Below are 23,193 nucleotides of genomic sequence, written 5' to 3' on the forward strand. Positions count from 1 at the left end.
TCCCCAGGAAAGCATTGCCAGATTTCCCTTTATGAATTACATAGGTTGTTACCACTGAAGTCGTCCTGGGTGCAGGCAAGGGCTGCCCTGGGCCTTTTGGGGTACTGCGTGTTACTGTGGTATGCTGGGGAGATCACATTCTGCAGGGAGTTAAGGCCGAGGTGAACTCCCCGTGAGGAAACGGGATCATGTTCGTCTTTGTCTCGGATCTGAGTCTGGTTTGACTGACGTGTGCCCTCCACTTGATGGAATTGCCAAACAAACACTATCCGTACCCCTCTGCGGCAATCACAAATCTCTGGGGTTACATTTTGAAACGGATAATTTAAAGAAATTGTAGTGAGTGTCAGGACTAGGGTGTTCAGACACTAACTGTGAGTTTGTCCACCTACACTGTTTCTTGACTGACTGTTTTGTACAGTCTTCAACAAGGGAATTAAAAGTTGGATAACGCCTACTACCGTTAGACTTCCTTAAACAGATTATCTGTTAAATGAATTGGCTTTTGCTGTGAAAATTGCTGTAATTATCAATCAATGCCGAATTTACACTTCATGAACATTTGTTATAGACCTACACCAGAGTCTTTTTGCCCCCACTGGCGCAGCCTCTGTCTCCTTAGTGTTGATTGTGTCACACCTGAATGGCAGACACATGTCAGCCATCACAACCTAAACTCACGTGAGTGGACAACTGACCGTTTTCCTGCTTGTTAGATCCTACATAATGAGCCGTAAGTGCAATTTCGTTTTCCACAGCATTTTGCCGTAATCGGCTGTCCGGCCGAGGCATGGGGGCACATTTAGTTATTTGGGTGTGAGTGACAGGTTGATCGTGCCCCTCCAGCCCGTGGGGATTCAACGTTAATCAATTCTTAACTGGTGTTTTTCTCTTCTGGTATCCACCTCCTTCACCACTGCTGTGGTGAAAGTGGTGATGGATCATCACGCTCTTGTTACTTGGAATGCCCCTGAGGCAGTGCCTCTTTATGCTGAGGTAATGTTGTTTATTATTTGTTGGTGTTTATTTTTTTTAATATATACCCCTTCCAGACACTGATGTAATTTCAACCCCCTCTGTACGTGGTTTTGCTACGTTTTTCAAAAAAGATGCCAAGCTGGGTCAGAGAGCGGCGAGAATGTGTTTTTGCTGTCGGGCCTTGAGGTAAGGCAAACATTATCCCAAATGAGGTTATTTCCAAATGGGAATTTACGAGGGAGAAAGTCTTAAAGAAGTCAGCGTTTGGGAAGTGACATTTGAAACGGGCCTGCTGGTATTGGCGACTATTGTGGACTGGGTCTAATCCCATACCGTGAGAGGTGGTTTGGGGTGGCGAGGATCTGGCTTACTCACAGGTCTCTCTCTCCGAACTCCTCCGTGGGGGAGAAGGAACTTGATTAATGGAGCAGGAAACTGTAAATAGTGGGGTGCACTTTTCATACAGTCCTCATAACCACACGGTCTCACACACACACACACACACACTAGTATCTGTTGTTGAACGAGCGTATTAATGAGGTTCATTCAAAGCGGAGTGTGTTCCAGGTGTGTGTTAGGTGACTGGGCTGTGGGATGAGAATGAACTAGCTGTACTACTTGTGGTGGAAGAAATGGGTATATTTATAGGCCTCTAATATGAAATGGGGGACCAGCAGGAAACGTGGGGGGCGGTACAGAGTGGGTCTAGATGATGATGGTGGTGGTAGCAGTATCAAGGGGGTTTAGTTATTTTCAAAGCCGCAAGGGAGGCCAGCTGCACTAGAAAAGGCTTTGGTTCAAAGCGCGCCAGGCGCCTCCCACCTCCCTCTCTCCCTCGGTGACACATCCATGTCCCACCGCTCTATCAAAGAGCACCCCGGCAGAAACCTGGCTTTCATTTGGGGGACAGTAGCAGGTCCCGCTCTGTCACGGCAGGCTCTGGGCCAGGTGGGGAGAATGTAAGTGTGTGTGTCCAGGAGAGGACATCAAAGAGTAAAGTGACTGGCTGGGGGAGAGAAACCGGGATTCCCACTGACTCCTAATTGAGTTAGCCTGGGGAGTCATTAAATCTTCTGTTCTAGTTCACGTAAGACCATTTGCTATGTTCCCCTGATCGCGTTGCTTTGACATGTCATTGTATTTTATTTATATGCCTTTTAGCCTAAGAATGTGTATGACTTAGTAATGTATTAGCATTGTCCTGTTAGCTTTGTTACGGTCCTAATGCAGCCCATTCATCATATTGAGTAGTGTAGCAAATGTAGAGGTATGGCATCAGACCTCCACTGAAAAGGATTGTCATATACACCAAGTGTACAAAACATTAGGAACACCTTCCTAATATACAGTTGCACCCCCTTTTGCCCTCAGAACAGCCTCAATTCATTGGGGCATGGACTCTACAAGGTGTCAAGTGTTCCACATGGATGCTGGCCCATGTTGACTCCAAAGCTTCCCGCAGTTGTCAAGTTGTCTGGATGGCGGAACATTCTTGATGCACACAGGAAACTGTTGTGCGTGAAAAACCCTGCAGCGTTGCAGTACTTGACATACTCAAACCGGTGTGCCTAGGCACCTGCTACCATTCTAAAAATAGTTCTAAAACATTCCTCCTCCCCTTAATCTACACTGATTTGAAGTGGATTTAACAAGTGACTTCAATTATAGATCATAGCTTTCACCTGGATTTACCTGGTCAGTCTGTCATGGAAAGAGCATGTTTTGTACACTGTTAATCTTGGCTTTTTTCCTTGAGTGGATGAGTGGTCTTTTCTACTGTCTGCTTCAGTACATTAGAGGCTGTACTGAACTTTTGCCCCTGGGCAAAAAGGGTCCCCTGAAGGGACAAATATTGCCCAGAAATGAACTCATTGGACAGAGGGGTACACCTTTCCACACCCCAATTGATTAATGTGATGTCGTATGTGTGTATATGAACTTTCCTTTAAACAATTAGTAACTAAACTTCTGTACCACCTATTTAATCGGCGAACACGCGTATTGTTCCACTCACCTTCTAAAAACCCTGTTTCTCCTCTGCTCCTCCTTAGCATGCTGGCAGACAAGCTGAACATGACCCCCGAGGAGGCGGAGAGATGGATTGTCAACCTTATCCGCAACGCCAGGCTGGATGCCAAGATAGACTCCAAACTGGTAAGACTGACGCCCTGTGTCTTCTTCGTCAATCAATGACCTCTGCTCCCACGCAATTGATTAGTCCATTTTTTAAAATTATTTTTTAGAAACTCCTTCCTAATCGGGGAGCTTATTCTGCGGTGTACCTCAAGATGCCGTATAAGTGCATAACTGTAGAATGATTTGGATGAGAATACCAAGGCATGGGATTTGTCTGCCATTATCATAGTAGGAGGGTATACAACACAGTATGAAGTAAGCAACCACAATACCTTTTATTTCCTTGTTCTCCTCTGTTCAGCTCCACATTGGGTATTTGCATGTTTTGGCATACCCGTCACGGCGCAGAGTTCTCTGTAATCAGCAAATCATACCCTAGCCACTCAGTCTGGAATGACATAGAATTACCTTGATGTGCACTGAGATTTACATAATGTGTCCCGAGAGGCTGGCGGTTGGTGAAACGGTGGTGTCTATGAGACCAGATGTGATTGGCTCTCCCCACTGTGTGTTTAGGCCTAACTGCGCGCCCCTCGCCCTGTCCTGTTTTTATCCAGGGTCACGTGGTGATGGGGAACAACGCTGTGTCGCCGTACCAGCAGGTGATTGAGAAGACAAAGAGCCTGTCCTTCAGGAGCCAAATGCTGGCCATGAACATCGAGAAGAAGATGGCCCATGCCAGCAGGAACGAGGTAAGCGAGTTGTCACCACTACCCACCCTCCAATCCCTTGTCAAAGACTAGACTACCTATTCCCTTTTCCAGCTGACTGTGTCTCTTACGTGGGTGACAGAGTTCAAAGCCCTCTCGAAATGATCAGCTCAGAGAACAGGGCTAGAAGAATGTGAACGAACCAGCTTCAACAAAACACTCCACTTGACACTGAATCAGCCAGTGGCGGGCACTTTCATCATCCCTTTGATCTTCATAGGCCTAATGACAAGGTAGATGTCAACTCTGCTGTAAAACAGGGCCTGTGCCCTGTGACTCAGCGACCTCTGTGCAAATAAGGTTGATTCTCACCCTAGCCTCACTGAACATCACTCAAACAATGCAGTTCCCTCCACTTAGTACAGGTCCCCACAGATGTTTGGCTTGGGGTCCAAATTTCGGTCTGTTTTGATCTTGACTCTGTATGAGTGGTCTGTAAGACTATTCCACGAAGGCAATCCTCAATGATCGCACACATCCCTGAGCCCAACCCTCTCCCCTCGCCAGCAGTGCTCCTTGAAGTTGGGGAGAGGACATGTCTGTAAAACCAAAGTTAAACACATTCTTAACCTTGAGTCAGTCCACCGCCTTGAGTCAGTCCACCGCCTCCCCGACCCTCTCAGATTATATTTATAATAACTATCTAATCACGACGGGGCCAACTAGTGTGCTTTAAATTCCCCCCCCTTTTAACTGTCCAGTTCTGGGTAGGTATCTTTTGACTTGTTCAGTTACCACCTCCCTATTGTTTGGATATCTGCAGTAAGAGAGCTGCTATAACTCTGTTCAGTGAAAGCAGAGGCCCTCATTAAGTGATTTCTGTAATTAGACAAGAGACCGCAAACAACAGTGTCATTACATCCTCAGGGCTACAAATCACTTCTAATACATTTACTGCCTGCCATCTGGATGGGCTGTTGGGGGTTCGGCATGCATGCAATTTTAAGTCCACTTCAAGTGTACAACTACATAGACTCATGGATTTCTATGTTTCTAATTCGTCACAGAATTTATTTGTAATGTGGACACAGAATTCATTAAAGCTCAAACAAAATACTGTATGTCTGTCAACTGGTAGTCTAACCTCTCCTCCCTTTTCTCTAACTTCTTTTTCCCTAGACACCCAACTGGGCAGGTCAAGAGACTGGCTTTTAGCAAGACACAACCGAGAATGTTTTTATTCCTGTTTCTACACAGCATTCCCATCCAGCAACAACATCCTGTTTTTTTTCTGCTTGTCCCTCAAGGAGCAGAGGATTCTTTTTATTCTTTTTTTTTTTTGTTCTTGGTTCAAGTCATCAGTGATTCAATAAAACAGACGTGCAAAAACCATTTTCACCAATGATTGCTTTATTTCTGGACATTACAGATGGCGGTTGAGGCCTAAGTGGTCTGACTGCATTGGTAATTCTTGGAAGTTTTAATGTGCGCATTAAGTCACTGAGTGGGACGGTTAACTGTTTTGGGTGATACGGCTCATGTATACCCTGTAATGATGAATGACTGTTTAGTCTATTGGGTTTTATGGTGTTTTAGTGGCCCAGTTCACCATGGCAGTCACATAGGAGGGGAAGTGGGAGGAGGGGGCAGACAGAGGTGATGTACAGTTAATAGTGGTCACATTCTTTGCCAGTCATCTTTCCCTCCGAGGACATGAGGAACTCGTAAACCTCCATTAGCCAGACTAATCAGTTTAAATGTGCCTCTAGCTCTCTATACCTCTTGCTCCCCCCCCCCCCCCCTTCTCTCACCAACTCTTCCTTCAGCTTCTGTGTTCTCATGTAACTTTTTTTCTTTCCCTTTACCTCAACTTTACCTTGTTCTTGAAGGGGAGATGGTTTCAGGTAGGTGACTACTCTTGTGTTGTGACTGGTGGTCCTTTCGGTAGACTGAAAGTTCTAGACTGCTGCATCTCTGGAGAGAAAGCAAGAGGTGCTTCCAGCTTTCATGGCACTCAGGGCTCGGAGCCAGACGATTCAAACACTGACGTCACCTTGGACCAGGCCAGCGGGGAGGATAAAGTGATTGGTTTACCGGTCCTTCGCCATGACGCATCATGAAAATAAGTTAGCCTAGCCCTTAATTATCATTCACCTTACCAGTGCACTCTCCTGTGTTGTTTTAGTAGGATGTCCAGACCAATACCAGACTTGCCGCAAACAGCCCTTTGACCACAATGTCTGTCACTGCACTAGAATAAAGTAATAAACAGGCAGAAGTTCACTATTGGTTTTGGCTGGGAAACTTCCATGATTTTTGTTTTTACATATTGTCTGAGGTTTTCCTCCCACAAAAGGTTTGCAAGCGGATCCTGTGATGAAATGGAAAACGTGCATTGTGTTCTTACTTGAGGTTAGAACACTCTCTCCCCTTTTCTCCTGTGTCTTCTATAAAACCAGTGTGACAAAATGTGTAAAGATGGTAAATGTCATGGAAGGTCTCTGGTTTTCTCTGTGGGGTGGTATTCCTATGACACAGCTTCTCCCTCCATTGTCTACAAGAAATCATTTTTAACCGTGCTCTGTTCCATGGCTAAATGTTATAACGCAAGCATGATATTGGTAAATACAAATCATTTCATGGTTTTCACTACAAAGCCTTTGGTAGTGACAAACATTCCTTGCAAAAATATTTTTTATTTACGATCCTTACTGTCCTTCATTTTCTTGTTGACTGGTCAAACTGAATTGACCTCTGGCTTTTCAGAAGAAAACATCCAAGGTTTAGACGTGTGCTTCATATACAAGGACTACGTATGGAGCGTAGCACATGCGTTACACCAATCTGTAACCCCTGTGCCTCAGTCATTTCCTAAAACACTACCTCATGTCTGTTTATTTTGAGTAGAATATTGCTTCCCATCTGGTGGCAGACAATCGTGTCCTGATAAGCGCCCGACAAACTAATTTCCTAGAATAAACAAAAGATTAAGTGCCACACCTAGTGGTCAAATGGGGTACAGCATTTGCAGCCTATTTCTACCAGAACAGGAGGAGAAAACCGGACATATGTCCGGTATCGGGAAATCTCAACTAAGGCCTAACCTGGGATTTTTCGAGTCTTTTTTTTCAGGACCGGTAGTAGGCCTATCCTCAGGTATCGCTTTTGATTTACCTTTCAGTTAGTTTTGAGGTAATGCAAGTTGCTAATGGTTTCTAAATAGTTTTTAGTTTTGTGTCAATTGATTAGGTAGATTGTTTAACCGTTAAAGTCACCAACTTTATATCGCATTCATTAGTGGAGCAAATAGTTGTCCAATCACATGATATTCTCCCAGAGTAAGGCCTTTGCATCTTTTGAAGTTGCATGCATTCTTGTTTCTTGGAAGCAAATGACAATGACGGCAACGATGAAGGTAAAACATTGATGATGGTTATGATCATAGTCTTCCCAATTTATCCATTCAAATTAGACCATTAAATACATTAGAATCAACGCCATACAACTATGTTTTCTTCGAAATCCTAAAATGAGCATGACTTGCACTGCAATTCACTAGCTTTTTGAGACATGAATAGACATTTGTCATATAGTGGAAATAACAGTTTAACCATGCAGGTACTACCGACAAGATTTATCGTTGAGAATAAGTTTCCTGTTGGTGTTAAATGTGATAGAGAAGGTGCCCGCTTGTCGGTGATAGGCCCATTTTGAGCAAGACCACTTCTCATTGGTCAATTGTTCATAATTGAACGACCAAACAAACTCCGTTTCCAAACCACATAGAAAAAATACTTTAAAAAAACGTGTAAATTGAATTTGGAATTTGAGAGCGAGTGCCTATAGGTCATTCAACTTCCAAACTAGGGGTGATAGCCTACAACAATACCCCCACTCAAACGTCACGTGTTGTGCCTCATTTCACACTAGAATCAAAACGGCTGCGATGTATTTCTTTCCAGCACTAGGACCCTGGGGGAGCCTCGGTGTAGTGTGAGGACCTAGGCAGCTAAATAGCATGTGTCATCTTCATTATCTAAAATAATAAGAAAAAATACTTCACTCTGGTCAAGGGGCTTCTAATTCTGAGCAGCCCCACATATCTAGAGATCTCCACGTGACAGGAGCAGCTATATGAGAAAGCAACCCAAGCATCAGGACCAGTAGTAGCCTACCACTTCACCTCCGCTCGAAGCGCAGATGCAGCCAATCTAGAGGAGAATCTACTGGCTTTATATCCTTTGCTTTTAACCACAAGGTAAAACGGGACGTCTGAATGGTGTAGACAAGTTTGTTGGAAGTGAAGAAGGACACGCTTTCACCGGGGAAACAGGTATTATCGGAATAAAAGTCGCGTGCATCTCAAGGAGAAGGAGATCACTCGGACCTCTGTTCTCTTCAGAATAACTTTTCATACAAGAGGGATGCTGTATGCTCCAAATCCACTGTGGCTTTCTGAAGTGGATTTAGACTGTCACATATGCAGGTATGTTTCATATTGTGTTCATTGTTAAACGCAGCTTCTTGCGCTCATTATATTGGAAGGTTATTGCTTGTTTGAGAAGCGTTAGAATGTTATGCATTCATTTCATGCCAAGCTCTTTTGTCGAGAATGGAGAGTAAATTAACACATGGGGCAGAAAAATGTTTCATTATTGCAGTGTATTTAAATACAATAGGCTTAGCCTCCTAAATTCCTTAGAGCAAGTATTCTTCCCATGTTTGGATAGATGTTGATATCGTCACATTTGTTATCGCAATAACCCATATCTTTATTTTTACAGCACTCAAAGGGACACTTGTGAATGAAGGGTGAACTTCATAAACTTCATAAAATGATATTATTCAGTGGTGAGATACTATGTTGTCGCTGCTCGTTTAATGTGTGACAAATTGGAATCATTCAAGAAACTGGAGGACACGAACCAGATAATTCATCCCAAACACCATTGGCACTTCTTATTCGAGTCGGAACACCAGCCGTCCAGATGCAGTTTCGACTTTTCTCATTGGCTTTAATCGTGTTGAACTGTATGGAGTACAGCAACTGTCAAACGCAGTCAAATCGCTGGAGGAGGAACAAAAGAGGTAAGTGAAAAATCGTCTATATATGCATACATCACCCTTGCCAATGTGACAGTTGAGAGCGAGAAGTTTTGGATAGTTTCTGAGCCAGCAACATTAGAAACAGAAAAATTGACATGGTCGAACAGCTAATATTAAACATTTTGAGACCAAGAGTTTAATCAACATTTGTTGCCATTGTATATCCGGTTCTGCTTATTGATTAGATAATTACCTTGCCAATTTATTCAAACATAACACTATCATTGCCCTGAGCACAGTGTATTGATCAGGATACAGTGACCGTCCAGCATCCTGTAGAGTAAGGCTAGGGTATTTGAGGTGATGCATTTCTGGTAAGTGCGCTCGTGAGTTCCTGGATGAGTTTTATGCACTCTGATATTATCAACCAACTGCCAATATAAGATTAATACCGCAATGAAAAAAATTGATTCGAGCCACCTAATATATCCATCCCGCCAAAACGAAAAGTGCCACAGCGGTGTAAAGCAGTAGCCGAGTCTGCCCAGACTGTGGGTATATTTTACAAGGCAACTGTTCGGGACTTCATGAGTTCAACGTGGAAAATATTTTTCTGAATTGTAACAAATTGGCTAGACTTCACCACTCAAAGACATAGTTAGTTGTATTACTGGATTACAGGTCATTCTTGAAGTTCTGTTTTGGGGACATTTTGGCAAATTCGTGTATGTGCGTTTTGGACACATAACGGTCATTGTTTGCTGCCAAGCCAAGTATGCCTGATCAGATTTGTGATGTTGTTATCTGCTTCGTGTTTTTTACATAGTTGCTGTTGGTGAGTCGTTTGGTCAAATAGCCTAGGCTACCCCACATTGCTTCGGGCTCTCTGTGCTTTTACCTGTCCGGCTGTCCTGTGCCAACAAAGAGAGATCTGTAGCGACTAGACGGTAAAAAGCTGGTAGTGCGGCTCTGTCTATCTATTGTCGGGCGCAGCGGCTTATGGGGGCGTATTGTGGGAGTTTTAATGAATAGATGCGGAACCCCCTTCCCCTGTCATGAATTCGACCTCTCCAACCTCCTAAGCTGCTTTTAATTGATCTCATAACCGCAGTTATCTTTGAACAGTTGGTACACGCATAACAATCGCCCCTGGGGAATTAGCCCATTGGTAAAAACAGCAAGGCGGAATGAATGAGCAGACTGTGACATCAGTGTGCCTGCTGTTAGCGGCACCCCCCCCCCCCATCTGTGACATAAACAAGGTCCTTACTCCGGTGGTGGCAAGGGAGAGAGGGAACACTGCTTAATCTGAAGTGTGTGTGCTATTCCTGACTGACCCCTGGTTACAGCACAAATACCCTAAACAGAACATGTTACAGTGTGGTGTGGAGTACAGTAGGATGATCCTCTTCTCAATGCAAGTTTTTTTTTTGGGGGGGGGGTTGTAAATTGTAAGGCAATCACAGATTTAATCATATGCAAGGCATGCCAGGGGGAACCTCCACTCCTGGCTGCAATCCTTCCACTGCCCATCTGCAAATAATCAAGCAATCACTGTGGGGTACTGGCACACACCCACTTTTCTCTGCTCCTCTATTTTTCTCTCAGGATTGGTGATCTCAGATGCTCCATAATATAATGTTCTTAATGGGATCAAACCTTTTGGCACGTAGTGGAACTGGTTAAGTTTGGGATGTTATAGGGAGAGAGGCAAATTGATAATGTTATAGGTGTGTGTGTTTGTTTGTGTTTCTGTGTTTGTTGTTGATAGAAGTGGTTGAAATGCTTTTGGCTAGCAGGCTAGAGAGGTATAACCCTTACGTGTGTGTGTGTGTGTGTGTGTGTGTGTGTGTGTGTGTGTGTGTGTGTGTGTGTGTGTGTGTGTGTGTGAGACGGAGGGAGGGGGTGGTGGTTTGAGGTGGAGGTGAGAGCAAAAGGTTAACTCATACATTTGACCCTGAGGATGGGATTTGGCTGAGCTGTACCCACTTTACTGTAAACTCTCTGAACATCTCAAACTGGATGCTCCAGCCCTCAGCAATGTATGGGTTTTGTACAGATTGTTTTTTGGGGGGAGGTGGAGGATTGGTTCCTGTTGTTTTGGAATGGAATGGTCCAACTGAGGCCAAAAGCAACATTTAGCACACATTGGCAGGCAGCCAAGCTTTAGGTTTTCACTTCCTTCCTTTATTTATTATGGCTATTGAGAGAAGCATGTGAGAGAGAGATCACTGTTCAATATGCTCTGAGAGGGCTGAATATTTGTGCCTTGCCCTCAAGGTTCACTATGACAGCTCTACATACAGTATGTCTGGCAAGCAGCAGTAACATAGTGAGGTTTCCAAATCAGTCTGGAGTGTCCAGTCCCAGGCACATTTTAAAAACGGAATATGGAATTGGTCACGTTAAGCTCCCCAGGCATATATATTTTATGGGTAAAGAAAAATATCCTGTGTGTAGAGGAACAAATGTCTTTACCTTTCAGGCTGAAATAAATTCAAATAAGTTGGCTGAAGTAAGTAGTAGAGCCTTTGCCGTTGACATACAGTATATGATTGGATTAGCTAGGGAAGTGTATTCGAAGGAGACGGGTGTATAATAAGAGGATGCAAGAGTGAAAAGCAGGGCTGTTCTAGTCGGCAACAGTCTGTGTTCAAAGGCAAACTGTAAGAGAGTCAGGCTAAGGCTAAATGAAGGGAATCTGTGGTGTAAATGGTTTGATCATGTCTTGCAAGCAGCTCCTATACTCTACTACATGACTCAATCCTCTGTTCCACTGTAGTTATTGTTTTTTTTTCTCTTCATATAAAACCGATGATTTACACCTCCTTATTCCCCCACCCCGCCCACTAAAAAAGGTGAACTCATGCCAATGAAGCCTCCTATGATATCATTGCTACACTCAAGGATATTGGTTTTCATTTTTATTCTCTGGCTAATGATGCCACCTGCTGACTACATAAAAACAGACTCAAGTACCAATGTTGCCTGGAGGAAGAGATGCACCATGGGTCAGGGGAGTTTGTAAATCCACTACTAGGAAATGGCTATAGTAGTGAAAGACTGTACAGCACTAGGGTTGCACATTTTGGGGAATATTCAGAGGTGGAAACTTTCCGTGGGAATTAACGGGAATATATGGGAATTAACGGAAATATATGCAAATTAATATTAATACCATTTAAATGTAGATGTTTTTTGCATTGGATATTTACCATATCATATGGAGACAGAAACATTAACCTTTTACCTTATCATAAGTAGACATAATTGCAAATGATTAAATTAGAAATGTAAAAAACAATTTAGTTACGAATTGAACTTTAATTAAAAGAGTGGACTCTTCACATGGGATGATTTCACTGAACAACAAAAGAAAGAATATTGAATGATCCCCAATGATCCATCGCATCTCCCAAAAATGTTTTCAACATACATCTGTAAAATTATAGTCTAGAAACTAAAGCTTTGGTTGTCTTCCTCTCAGGCTTCCATGTCTTCTCCCTGGACCTCCTCAATGTCCAGCTCTTGAACATCAGACTCTGAGGCCTCATCTTCACTGTCACTTTCCAACCTTGTTGAGGATGGCTCGTTGTCAGGCTCAAAAAGCCTAACATTTTTCCGGATGGCCACCAATTTGTCAACCCTTGTATTGGTCAGCCTGTTGCGTGCTTTGGTGTGTGTGTTCCCAAACAAGGACCAGTTGCACTCTGAGGCGGCTGATGTTGGGGTGATTTGGAGGATGATGGAGGTAACAGGGGAAAGAGCCTCAGATCCACAAAGTCCCTTCCACCAGGCGGCTGATGAGATATGTTGGCACGACTGCCATATTGCATCTCCATCCCAAAGCCCTTGCTTAGAGGTGTACTTCGCCAGACTGCCAAGAACCTTGCCCTTGTCAGGGCAAGGTGGCAAGACACGGTAGTGATGACACCATAGGCCATGTTGATCTCTGCACCAGACAGGATGCTCTTGCCAGCATACCTGGGGTCCAACATGTACGCTGCGGCGTGTATGGGCTTCAGTCAGAAGTCTTCACGCTTTTTGATGTATTTCAGAACTGCAGTTTCCTCTGCTTGGAGCAACAGTGACGTGGGCAGGGCAGTACAGATTTCTTCTCTTACATCTGCAAGCAGAGTCTGAACATCAGACAGGATGGCATTGTCTCCCTCAATCCATGCAATGGCTACTGTTATAGATTTCAGGAGTTTCAGGCTGCTTAGCACTCTCTCCCAAAATACATCATCCAGTAGGATCCTCTTGATGGGGCTGTTCATATCAGCAGACTGTGATATGGCCATTTCCAGGAGACTGTCAAACATGATGACAACACCACCCCAACGGGTGTTGCTGGGCAGCTTCAATGTGGTGCTCTTATTCTTCTCACTTTGCTTGGTGAGGTAGATTGCTGCTATAACTTGAGGACCCTTCACATACCTAACCATTTCCTTGGCTCTCTTGTAGAGTGTATCCATTGTTTCCAGTGCCATGATGTCCTTGAGGAGCAGATTCAATGCATGAGCAGCAGAGCCAATGGGTGTGATGTGAAGGTAGGACTCCTCCACTTTAGACCAAGCAGCCTTCATGTTCGCAGCATTGTCTGTTACCAGTGCAAATACCTTCTGTGGTCCAAGGTCATTGATGACTGCCTGCAGCTCATCTGCCATGTAGAGACTGGTGTGTCTGTTGTCCCTTGTGTCTGTGCTCTTGTAGAATACTGGTTGAGGGGTGGAGATGGTGTAGTTAATTATTCCTTGTCCACGAACATTCGACCACCCATCAGAGATGATTGCAATACAGTCTGCTTTCTCTATGATTTGCTTGACCTTCACTTGAACTCTGTTGAACTCTGCATCCAGCAAATGAGTAGATAAAGCATGTCTGGTTGGAGAGGTGTATGCTGGGCGAAGAACATTCAGAAATGTCTGCCAATACACATTGCCTATGAGCATCAGAGGTGAACCAGTTGCATACACAGCTCGAGCAAGACAGTCATCAGCATTTCTTTGACTGCGTTCCTCCATTGAGTCAAAAAAAACATCTGATTCCAGGAGGACCATGAGCTGTTGCTATCGATAAGGTTTCTGATTCATCATTGTCACCTCAAATAGAAGTAGAGGGACTTTTGTCAGAGGTTGCTTGTTGTGAGCGCTGAGGGAAATGTAAGCACTTGGCCAGATGATTCTGCATCTTTGTTGCATTCTTCACATATGATTTGGCATAGTATTTGCAAATGTATACAGCTTTTCCTTCTACGTTAGCTGCAGTGAACTGTGGCATTTTCCTGTAAAGATTAAATGAGAAGAAAAAAAATACAATTTGATGTACATATACATAGTTAAGCAGTTAGATTAAACAGCTCCTTTGTAAGATAAATGTTTTAAAATGAAACATGTATGGAAAAGGGTGAATTAACACTCCTCAGTTAGCAGGCTCAAGCAAGCTAAAACCCACATGGTAGCAAAAACTAACTAGCAGAAATGGTTAACAAATTATAAATTATTTAAACACACTTTGCTGTAGGCTACTATTTACTATTTAACAAAAAATAATGTATGTCATAAAATATATTCACCCCACCCAGTATTGTAATCAAAACTTACCAGAAAGCATGTAGTCCTTGGCTCAGGCAGTGTAGTAGTGTGGGCTCAATAGCATCTCATTGGTGTGCAAGATATTGAGAATCAGCTGTACATGTGATTGAACAGTGCACTGCACATGTGATGGAAGAATGCACTGTGCATGCAGAGGGTTGCAATTCTATTAAATTGGGGATAGTTTAACCAAAATATGCCACAAGACCTAGAATTGCCTTATGTGTATCCCACAAAAATGGTTCACTGTTATAAGCTAACATTTTTTAATGAATTTAAGCAAAATTCCCCAAATTCCAGGGCTTAACTTCCCATGGAAATTTTTTGGAAGTTCTCATCAGCCACCTGGTGGAAGGGACTTGGTGGATCTGAGGCTCTTTCCCATGTTACCTCCAATCTCCTCCAAATCCCACCAACATCAGCCGCCTCAGAGCGCAACTGGTCCTTGTTTGCTAACACACAAACCAAAGCACGCAACAGGCTGACCAATACAAGAGTTGACAAATTGGTGGCCATCCGGGAAAATGTTTGGCTTTTTGAGCCTGACAACGAGACATCCTCAACAAGCTTGGAAAGTGACTTGTGTAGATGAGGCCTCAGAGTCTGATGAAATGTTGAAAACGTTTTTGGGTGATGCGATGGATCATTGGGGATCATTCAATATTCCCTTTCTTTTGTTGTTCAGTGAAATCATCCCATGTGAAGAGTCCACTCATTTAATTAAAGTTAAATTCATAACTAAATTGTTTTTGAAAAATTTTTATTGGAAGAATTTAATCATTTGCAATTATGTCTACTTATGATAAGGTAAAAGGTATATGTTTCTGTCTCCATATGTTATGCTAAATAAGAACCTTGGCGTGATCCTGGACAACACCCTGTCGTTCTCCACTAACATCAAGGCGGTGACCCGATCCTGTAGGTTCATGCTCTACAACATTCGCAGAGTACGACCCTGCCTCACACAGGAAGCGGCGCAGGTCCTAATCCAGGCACTTGTCATCTCCCGTCTGGATTACTGCAACTCGCTGTTGGCTGGGCTCCCTGCCTGTGCCATTAAACCCCTACAACTCATCCAGAACGCCGCAGCCCGTCTGGTGTTCAACCTTCCCAAGTTCTCTCACGTCACCCCGCTCCTCCGCTCTCTCCATTGGCTTCCAGTTGAAGCTCGCATCCGCTACAAGACCATGGTGATTGCCTACGGAGCTGTGAAGGGAACGGCACCTCCATACCTTCAGGCTCTGATCAGGCCCTACACCCAAACAAGGGCACTGCGTTCATCCACCTCTGGCCTGCTGGCCCCCCTACCTCTGAGGAAGCACAGTTCCCGCTCAGCCCAGTCAAAACTGTTCGCTGCTCTGGCACCCCAATGGTGGAACAAGCTCCCTCACGATGCCAGGACAGCGGAGTCAATCACCACCTTCCGGAGACACCTAAAACCCCACCTCTTTAAGGAATACCTAGGATAGGATAAAGTAATCCTTCTAACCCCCCCCCCTTAAAAGATTTAGATGCACTATTGTAAAGTGGTTGTTCCACTGGATATCATAAGGTGAATGCACCAATTTGTAAGTCGCTCTGGATAAGAGCCTCTGCTAAATGACTTAAATGTAAATGTAATGTAAATATATCCAATGCAAAAAACATCTACATTTAAATGGTATTAATATTAATTTGCTTATATTTCCGTTAATTCCCATATATTCACGTTAATTCCCACGGAAAGTTTCCACCTCTGAATATTCCCCAAAATGTGCAACCCTACTTAGAAGGATATGCCTTACATTTACATTTTAGTAATTTAGCAGACACTCATTCAGAGCTACTTAAAGGAGCAATTAGGGTTAAGTGCCTTGCTCAAGGGCACATCAGCTGATTTTTTTTCACCTAGCCGGGTATTGGCCCAACGCTCTTAACCGCTAGACTACCTGCCGCCCTGAAAGCACTCAGATCGCACTTGCTAATTCTCTGTATTTTCTGTGAGAGAAATGGATACAAATAGCATGACTAAGTCCCTTTGGATGAAAGCGTCTGCTAAATGTCATATTATTATATATTAATAGTTTATGACTGTCTATTAAATAGCTTATTGTCCCTCGTATTGTTTGGTGGACGTGAAGCCATTTTAAACTGACTCCAACAGGGAGAGGGAACGCTACACGAGGCCACTCTTAAAGCAGCTTTGCCACTCTGAATGTGAGCAGCATCTCCTGAGAGGGATTACTGCTCGCCAAGTCCTGACCTGAGCCCCGGCTGCAGCGTCTAAGAGGAACCGTGTTCCCTTTCTCTTCCCAGGCCCCATCAGCCAAGCCGTTAATGTGTGTAAGGGTGTGTGTGTGTGTGCATGCATGCAAGTCTTTATGCAGGTGTGTTTTTGTGTCTGGACAGTGCCAATTTTGTGGAAAATCATGGTAGGTAATTCAAGTTTTCAGCTGCATTGACAAATAAATTCAGTACCAAAACAAAACCTGTGAACTACAGTAACTGTTGCGGCGAGGTCAGTCTGGTGGGACCCACTAACCCAAGCATGTCCATCCTGTCTGTCTGTAGTGTAGGAGACCTACTAGGTCTCATTCACAGCCGTATCAAATGAAGCCAGTGAAAGGGTCCTCAGTCCTCAGTGCACCGATGCCATGCTACACTGGTGGAAATCCCCCGAGAAAAAAACAACACAGGTGTCATGAACTTGTAGTCAGGCTCGGAGAGATTCCTCAGGACCCACGTGACAAGCTGTGGGTTATCTGTTTCTGTTTTGTCTTTGTTTTCTCTCACCACAAAAAAAAACATTGTCTATTCACCCTCTGCCTATTCACCCTCTGCCTCTTCACGCTCTGCCTAGCCCCCTTCACCCTATAAACTCAATTAGCCCTAATTCATTTAAATTGGCACCAACACGTAGCTTTCTGATTCGATGGCGGTGTAATAGGTTTGCGAACTAGAGGGCTTAGGTTTTTCCGCTTTCTCTCTCTCTTTTTTGTGTGCGCTGTTTTGTGTCTGAGCGAAGACTGAGGAAGATCCATTTCACACAGAGGAGAAGGCTGGTTTTAGACACTTCTACACATTTCCATTTATCAGGTCACTGCAGAGAAACAGTCATTGTGTGTAGATTTGGTCCCTGTTTTTAATTTTTCTCTGGGAAATGAACAAGATCTTCTCTTCCACCCTCAATCATTGTCATCAGAGGATCCCATATGCCAAACAGATGTTTTTCTTTCAGGCTACATTTTACCACACTGTGAAAGTTCATTTTCGGAAATGTGAAATAAAATGGATCTTATAACACACTCCATATTTCCCAGTGGTGATTGGAAACTCCAGAGCTGCAGACAAAAGGTCCAGTGTCCCTTTCGAGTGCGAGGGAAATTTTTGTAACGCTCACCTATGTTATTCTCACAATAGCACGCCTGCCTACAGCAATTACACGTTAATACGTTTTCGTATAAAGCTACTAAATATGGCCAGCCAGTTTGGTTCGATACTCTTGAGTTTATTGGGCCATAAAAGTCATAATGTGGGGATCGTTTCTAAGTGGTGCGCATAAAACAACGAAAAATAAGCATTTAAACACAAAAGTGAGTCATGCGAGGGCTTCGGAGGTAGGTGAGCGGGCCAGAGACAGAGAAAGGGAGGCCCTCGTCAACTAACCTCTCACTATACTCATGTGAAGAACAACACTCAAGCATTTACTCAGCATTTACTGAGCATTTACTCAGAACAGTGCATTGACAATATGGTCATAACTGGTGTGATTCTTAAGTAATACTATAAGTATTATAAAATTGTCATAGACTCCATCCACCCTAGTCATAGACTGTTCTCTCTGCTACTGCACGGCAAGCGGTACCGGAGCACCAAGTCTAGGTCCAAGAGGATTCTAAACAGCTTCTATCCCCAAGCCATAAGACTCCTGAACATCTAATCAAATGGCTACCCAGACTATTTGCATTGCGCCCCCAACCTTTTACACCGCTGCTACTCTCTGTTGTTATTATCTATGCACAGTCACTTCAACAACTCTACCTACATGTACATATTACCTCAACTAACCGGTGCCCCCACACATTGACTCTGTACCGGTACCCCCTGTATATAGACTCGCTGTTGTTATTTTACTGCTGCGCTTTAATTACTTGTTACTTTTATTTCTTATTCTTATCTGTATTTTCTTTTAACTGCATTGTTGGTCAGGGGCTCGTAAGTAAGCATTTCACCTTAAGGTCTACACCTGTTGTATTCGGCACATGTGACTAATAACATTTGATTTGAAGTATGCGGATCACTATAAAAAATGAGTGTGCCTGCAGACTAGTACCTACTTTGGATCGATCTCTGCAAGGCCCTGGTAACTTGAGATCAGGAGCCCCCCTCCCCCTGACAAATACACACACACACACACACACACACACACACATACACATACACATACACACACACACAGAAAAGCCTGTAGGGTTGGTTTTTGGCTCTGCAGAGTATTTACATCCACGCCTGCTCTAATGGCTGTACAACAACAGACAGGGAGGCATGGTGGCCTGGGGATAGGGCTGTGATCCGGTGAGCAGAGCAGGGCTCTCTCTACCCCCTCTCCACCCTTTATTAAGACTCGACAGATGGACATGCCTCCTTTTTCCCTCCTCTCTGCTTTTATTGGACCTCTAATTATGCTTACACGCCACATCAAAATAAGGCCCAGCATGCAATGCCTTTGGTATGGGGAGGAAGTGAGCCGGTCAGATGCAATAAACCGTCTCACTGTGTGGAACTTGCCTGTAATTTAGGAATCCGCCGGACATGGATGTAGTGTACTGGAGGTGATGGTGGTGGTGCACCCAAACCCACCCACCCACTGCGTGAGGCTGCTGGATTGATGAATGCAGCTGGGGGTAGGGCTGGGGCTGGACCTGTGGCTTGACTGAGGCTGGGCTGGGGATAGGGCTGGGGCTGGATCTGCGGCTTGACTGAGGCTGGGCTGGGGGTAGGGCTGGGGCTGGACCTGTGGCTTGACTGAGGCTGGGCTGGGGGTCGGGCAGGGCTTGGATCTGAGGCTAGAGCTGTAGGACTTGGACAGGGGCTTGACTTGGGCTGAAGCTTAGGCTGGGATATTGGGCTTGTGCTGTATAGGGCTGGGACTACTCAGCTGGGGCTGAGGCTGGTACCGGGGCTGTATTTGTATTTATTAAGGATCTGTGCACTAGGTTGGATCTAGGATTAGGTCTCGGGCTGGGGCCAAGTGCTGGTAGTCATTACAGGGCCCTGATGCTGAGCTTAGAGAGAGAGAGAGAAGAGAGAGAGAGAGATTGGTTCGTCTTGACAATGAGATGCCTCATCAATCATCTAATTAGGCTCACTATGTTGCTTCTATTAACAATGTTGACAGTTGACAGTCCCATACTGAAAAGGACTGTCAACACAGCACCGTCATTCTGCTCTAACAGAAGTGAACAGAGCACTTTAGCCATGCCATGCATGAAACCATATGGATGACACTGGCAGTATATACAGTATGTAGTTACAAAGTTGTAGATAGACAGTGATATATTCCCACCAAGTGCTGAATATGAAATGTACCATTTAGATGCACCAAGTTACTTTCTCTGGATGATTATCCTGGCAAGACCCAAATATAGTGAAGGCAGAGCTAGTTAAAACCATGGTTCCTAGTCCTGTGTACTTGGGGCTTCTGATGCATTCTGCTGAGTGGAAGGCATCCGAATAACCGTTCTCCTCTCCCTCAGACCTCGTCAGAGATGGAATGCATCCCGAGTCATTCCACATGGGCCCAGACATAAGACTGTCTGTAATATAGCTTACTGCATGGTTGGGTTTTGGTCATTGTGTGGTTGTGGTCATTGTTGTTGTTTGTCTTGTTGTTGTCTGTGTTGACTCAAAGGCCATGTTCGTTTGTGTGCTTTGCTCTGGCTTTAAGCCACACAGCCAGGATACACAGAACAGACAGAGAGAGAGAGAGAGAGAGAGAGATAAAAAGAGAAAGAAATAATGTGAAGTTTAATCTAGGGAAATGTACAACCTGCATTATGATTTTAATGTCGTGTGTGGCTACCTCACATTTCCAGCTTGTTTGGTTACTGAATATGCTTTTGTTGTGGTACTTTTATGCATTCTCAACTCCATTCAGGTTTTTGGTTTAGAGACCAGACAGTGGAGCAAAACTGCGGTAGGGAAGATTGGTGAAGAAAATGTGAAAGGAGAAAAAAAAAGAAAAAAACTCATTTAACATTTTTCAAATTCCTTTCTATTTCTTACAGCTATTTGTATTACATCTTGGCTGACTTCTCCTTAACTCAATATGATTTTTTGGAACGGCAGCCAGGTCTCATGAGCACACTGTATAAACTACTTTCACAGACAGGAGCCCTATCTAATAGGTGTAAGTAGGCAGGGGTCACATGTAGTTTACATGTTTACGCACTAATGGGTTTCGAGATGGCACGGTCATGACGCGGTAATGGACAGTAGCAAAGTGTAATTGACAATTTAGGGCTGATATCATCATTAAAGCACAGTCGCTTGTACATGCGCACACGCACACACTGTCAGTATGTGTATGGTTTTAGCAAGCAGTGTTTGGTTGAAAACAACTACCACAATTTAAATGTAAGAGCCAGGGGAAGGATTATGCCTAAAACCCATCAGCTTTTAAGGATGTAGAGAAAGTATGTAGAGAAGATGGCACCTTTTTTTTTCTAAGAGTGTATCTGGAACCTAAAAGGGTTCCTTGGCTGTCCCCAAAGGAGAACCCTTTGCGGAACCCTTTTTGGTTCCAGGTTAGGGTTGCAAACCTAACAGTAAGATAAAGGAAACTTGAGTAATTTGGGTAATTAACAGAAAATGTATGGCAATCTTGAGTAACTTTGGTCATTTATAAAAATGTATTCATTTTCAACATTTATTTATTATATCTGTGCCCATATTTTCCATGAGTTTCTAGTAGATAGACCATATGGTTCAAGAGAAAATAGTCAGATTAATGAAAAAAGCATTAACTCTACCAAATCTTCCAAATATTAAATCCACCAGTTTGATGCCTAAACATTGACAACAAATACATATTGACATAGTCAAATAATAAAAAAAAATGTAAAGAATATTTCATGCTGAAACCCTCATATTTAACATCAATGGTATTCACTAAATTGATGGTTTGTATTTAGGATAATGCTTTTTCAGCTTTGTCATTATATTTTTTATTTTAAAATGATCTTATTTCATATGTTTTACATGTGATAAGGCCACACCGAGGGACAGAGATTATTACAGACACCTGTGATAATCTGAAGTACTCAAAAGCACCACTAGATGTCTTGTGATAGATTACATAAAAACCTTGAAAGATATCAAAATTCTAGTAGTTTACTGGTAAACTTACAAAGCTTCCAGTAAGCTTCCCTTTGCAACTCTATTCCAGGTAGAACCCTTTTGGTTCCAGGTAGAACCCCTTTTGGTTCCATGTAGATCCCTTACAGAGGGTTTACATGGTCTATCTATTTGAAACTCAAACAAAATATGGAAACAAAAAGGGTTCTAACTGGAACCATAAAGGGTTCTCCTATGGGGACAGCAGAAGAACCTTTTTGGAACCCTTATTTTTAAGAGTAGTTTTCTAAGGTTGTATGGTAACCCTACCACAACAGGGCTAGGAATTCCATCAGGCAGGATTGTTTAGACAAGAGAAGAGACTCCTGTGGTTTGAGTTATCATAACTCCTTAGCACAACCAGTGCCTCGGGGGCTTGGGTAATAGCTGCGGCCCTTGCATACATTTTTTGTTGTTGTTGTTAATTTGTAATAGTAATTAGTGTGGCATGTTGACACCTGCCAGGTAGGGACTTAGCCTACTCTAGGCTGTTGACTTCTTTGTAATAAGACACTAAGGGCTTACATACCACCCATGTCTTTGGATGGAAGCCACCCCCTAATTCACACGTATCGCATTATTTATCCTATCTAACACGTTTTGTTTTGTTTGTTCGTTTTTTTAGGAACTCGGTCCGGGTCTCAACTTACTGTTTAGTTAGAATAGTAGAATACACAAGGTGCAATTTTGAAATTTGGTTGTGCATCAGCAGTTTTGTTCTTGTTATGTCACTCACTGACAGTCACTCTATTAGCCTGTGTCAGCAAAAAAAAAAGATTGATAAATTAATCTAGCCAGCTATCTAAACTTGTAGTAATCATGGTTGAATTACTGACCGAGTGGCCCCCATTGGTTTTGTTAGTCACTCTCACTTAGATATCATATTCAAAGCTGCAAATATTTCTCTCCAAACTATGGCAAAATGTGATAAATTGCAGGAAATTAGCTGTAAAACTGCAAATGTTTCAAATTTCAAGCAACATTTTTTTCACTTAGGGCCCTCAAAAGGCATGACTGCATGTATGGGAACGCAGACCTGCTAGCCACTGCGGCCCCTCATGGTTAGTTCAGATTTTTTTGTGGCCCCCAACCCCATCAAAGTTGCCCATCCCAACCATCCATGTGAATTAGACATATGGTTCACTATCCTAATTTGAACACCTATTGCACGTACCATACTGCCCCAAGAGGTGCGGAGTGTTTAAAAATTTTTCTGTATTTTGCCATCCGATTTTATTACTTCCATGGGAAATGCTCTCTAATACAGTCTTATCCACCTTTCAATCCAATATGTTTTCCCTCCAACTTTAGCATCCCGACACCTTTTTGCTCAATTTTCTTGATATATGAAAGGTATTGCCAGCGATAAAGCCTCTACTTTTATTTTCCGACAACAGACCTAGTCATGATTGCAG

At 43.4% G+C, this 23,193-nt stretch overlaps 2 protein-coding genes across 2 annotated transcripts in view; both read left to right on the forward strand.

Annotated features, from left to right (window-relative positions):
* Window positions 1-5,156, forward strand: part of LOC106605059 (eukaryotic translation initiation factor 3 subunit E-like) — a 42,673-nt gene extending 37,517 nt beyond the window's left edge. Inside the window, exons 11-13 of the mRNA XM_014200316.2 lie at window positions 3,030-3,132; window positions 3,672-3,806; window positions 4,944-5,156. Of these exons, the coding sequence (XP_014055791.1) occupies window positions 3,030-3,132; window positions 3,672-3,806; window positions 4,944-4,979 (274 nt within the window). The 3' untranslated portion in view covers window positions 4,980-5,156. The remainder of the gene's footprint in view (window positions 1-3,029; window positions 3,133-3,671; window positions 3,807-4,943) is intronic.
* A 2,516-nt stretch (window positions 5,157-7,672) lies between these two features.
* LOC106605060 (R-spondin-2) overlaps window positions 7,673-23,193 on the forward strand; it is an 82,705-nt gene continuing 67,184 nt past the window's right edge. Inside the window, exons 1-2 of the mRNA XM_045718331.1 lie at window positions 7,673-8,250; window positions 8,549-8,852. Of these exons, the coding sequence (XP_045574287.1) occupies window positions 8,753-8,852 (100 nt within the window). The 5' untranslated portion in view covers window positions 7,673-8,250; window positions 8,549-8,752. The remainder of the gene's footprint in view (window positions 8,251-8,548; window positions 8,853-23,193) is intronic.

This window comes from Salmo salar, chromosome ssa05 (genome assembly GCF_905237065.1).
Source record: "Salmo salar chromosome ssa05, Ssal_v3.1, whole genome shotgun sequence".
Classification (NCBI taxonomy): Eukaryota; Metazoa; Chordata; class Actinopteri; order Salmoniformes; family Salmonidae; genus Salmo; species Salmo salar.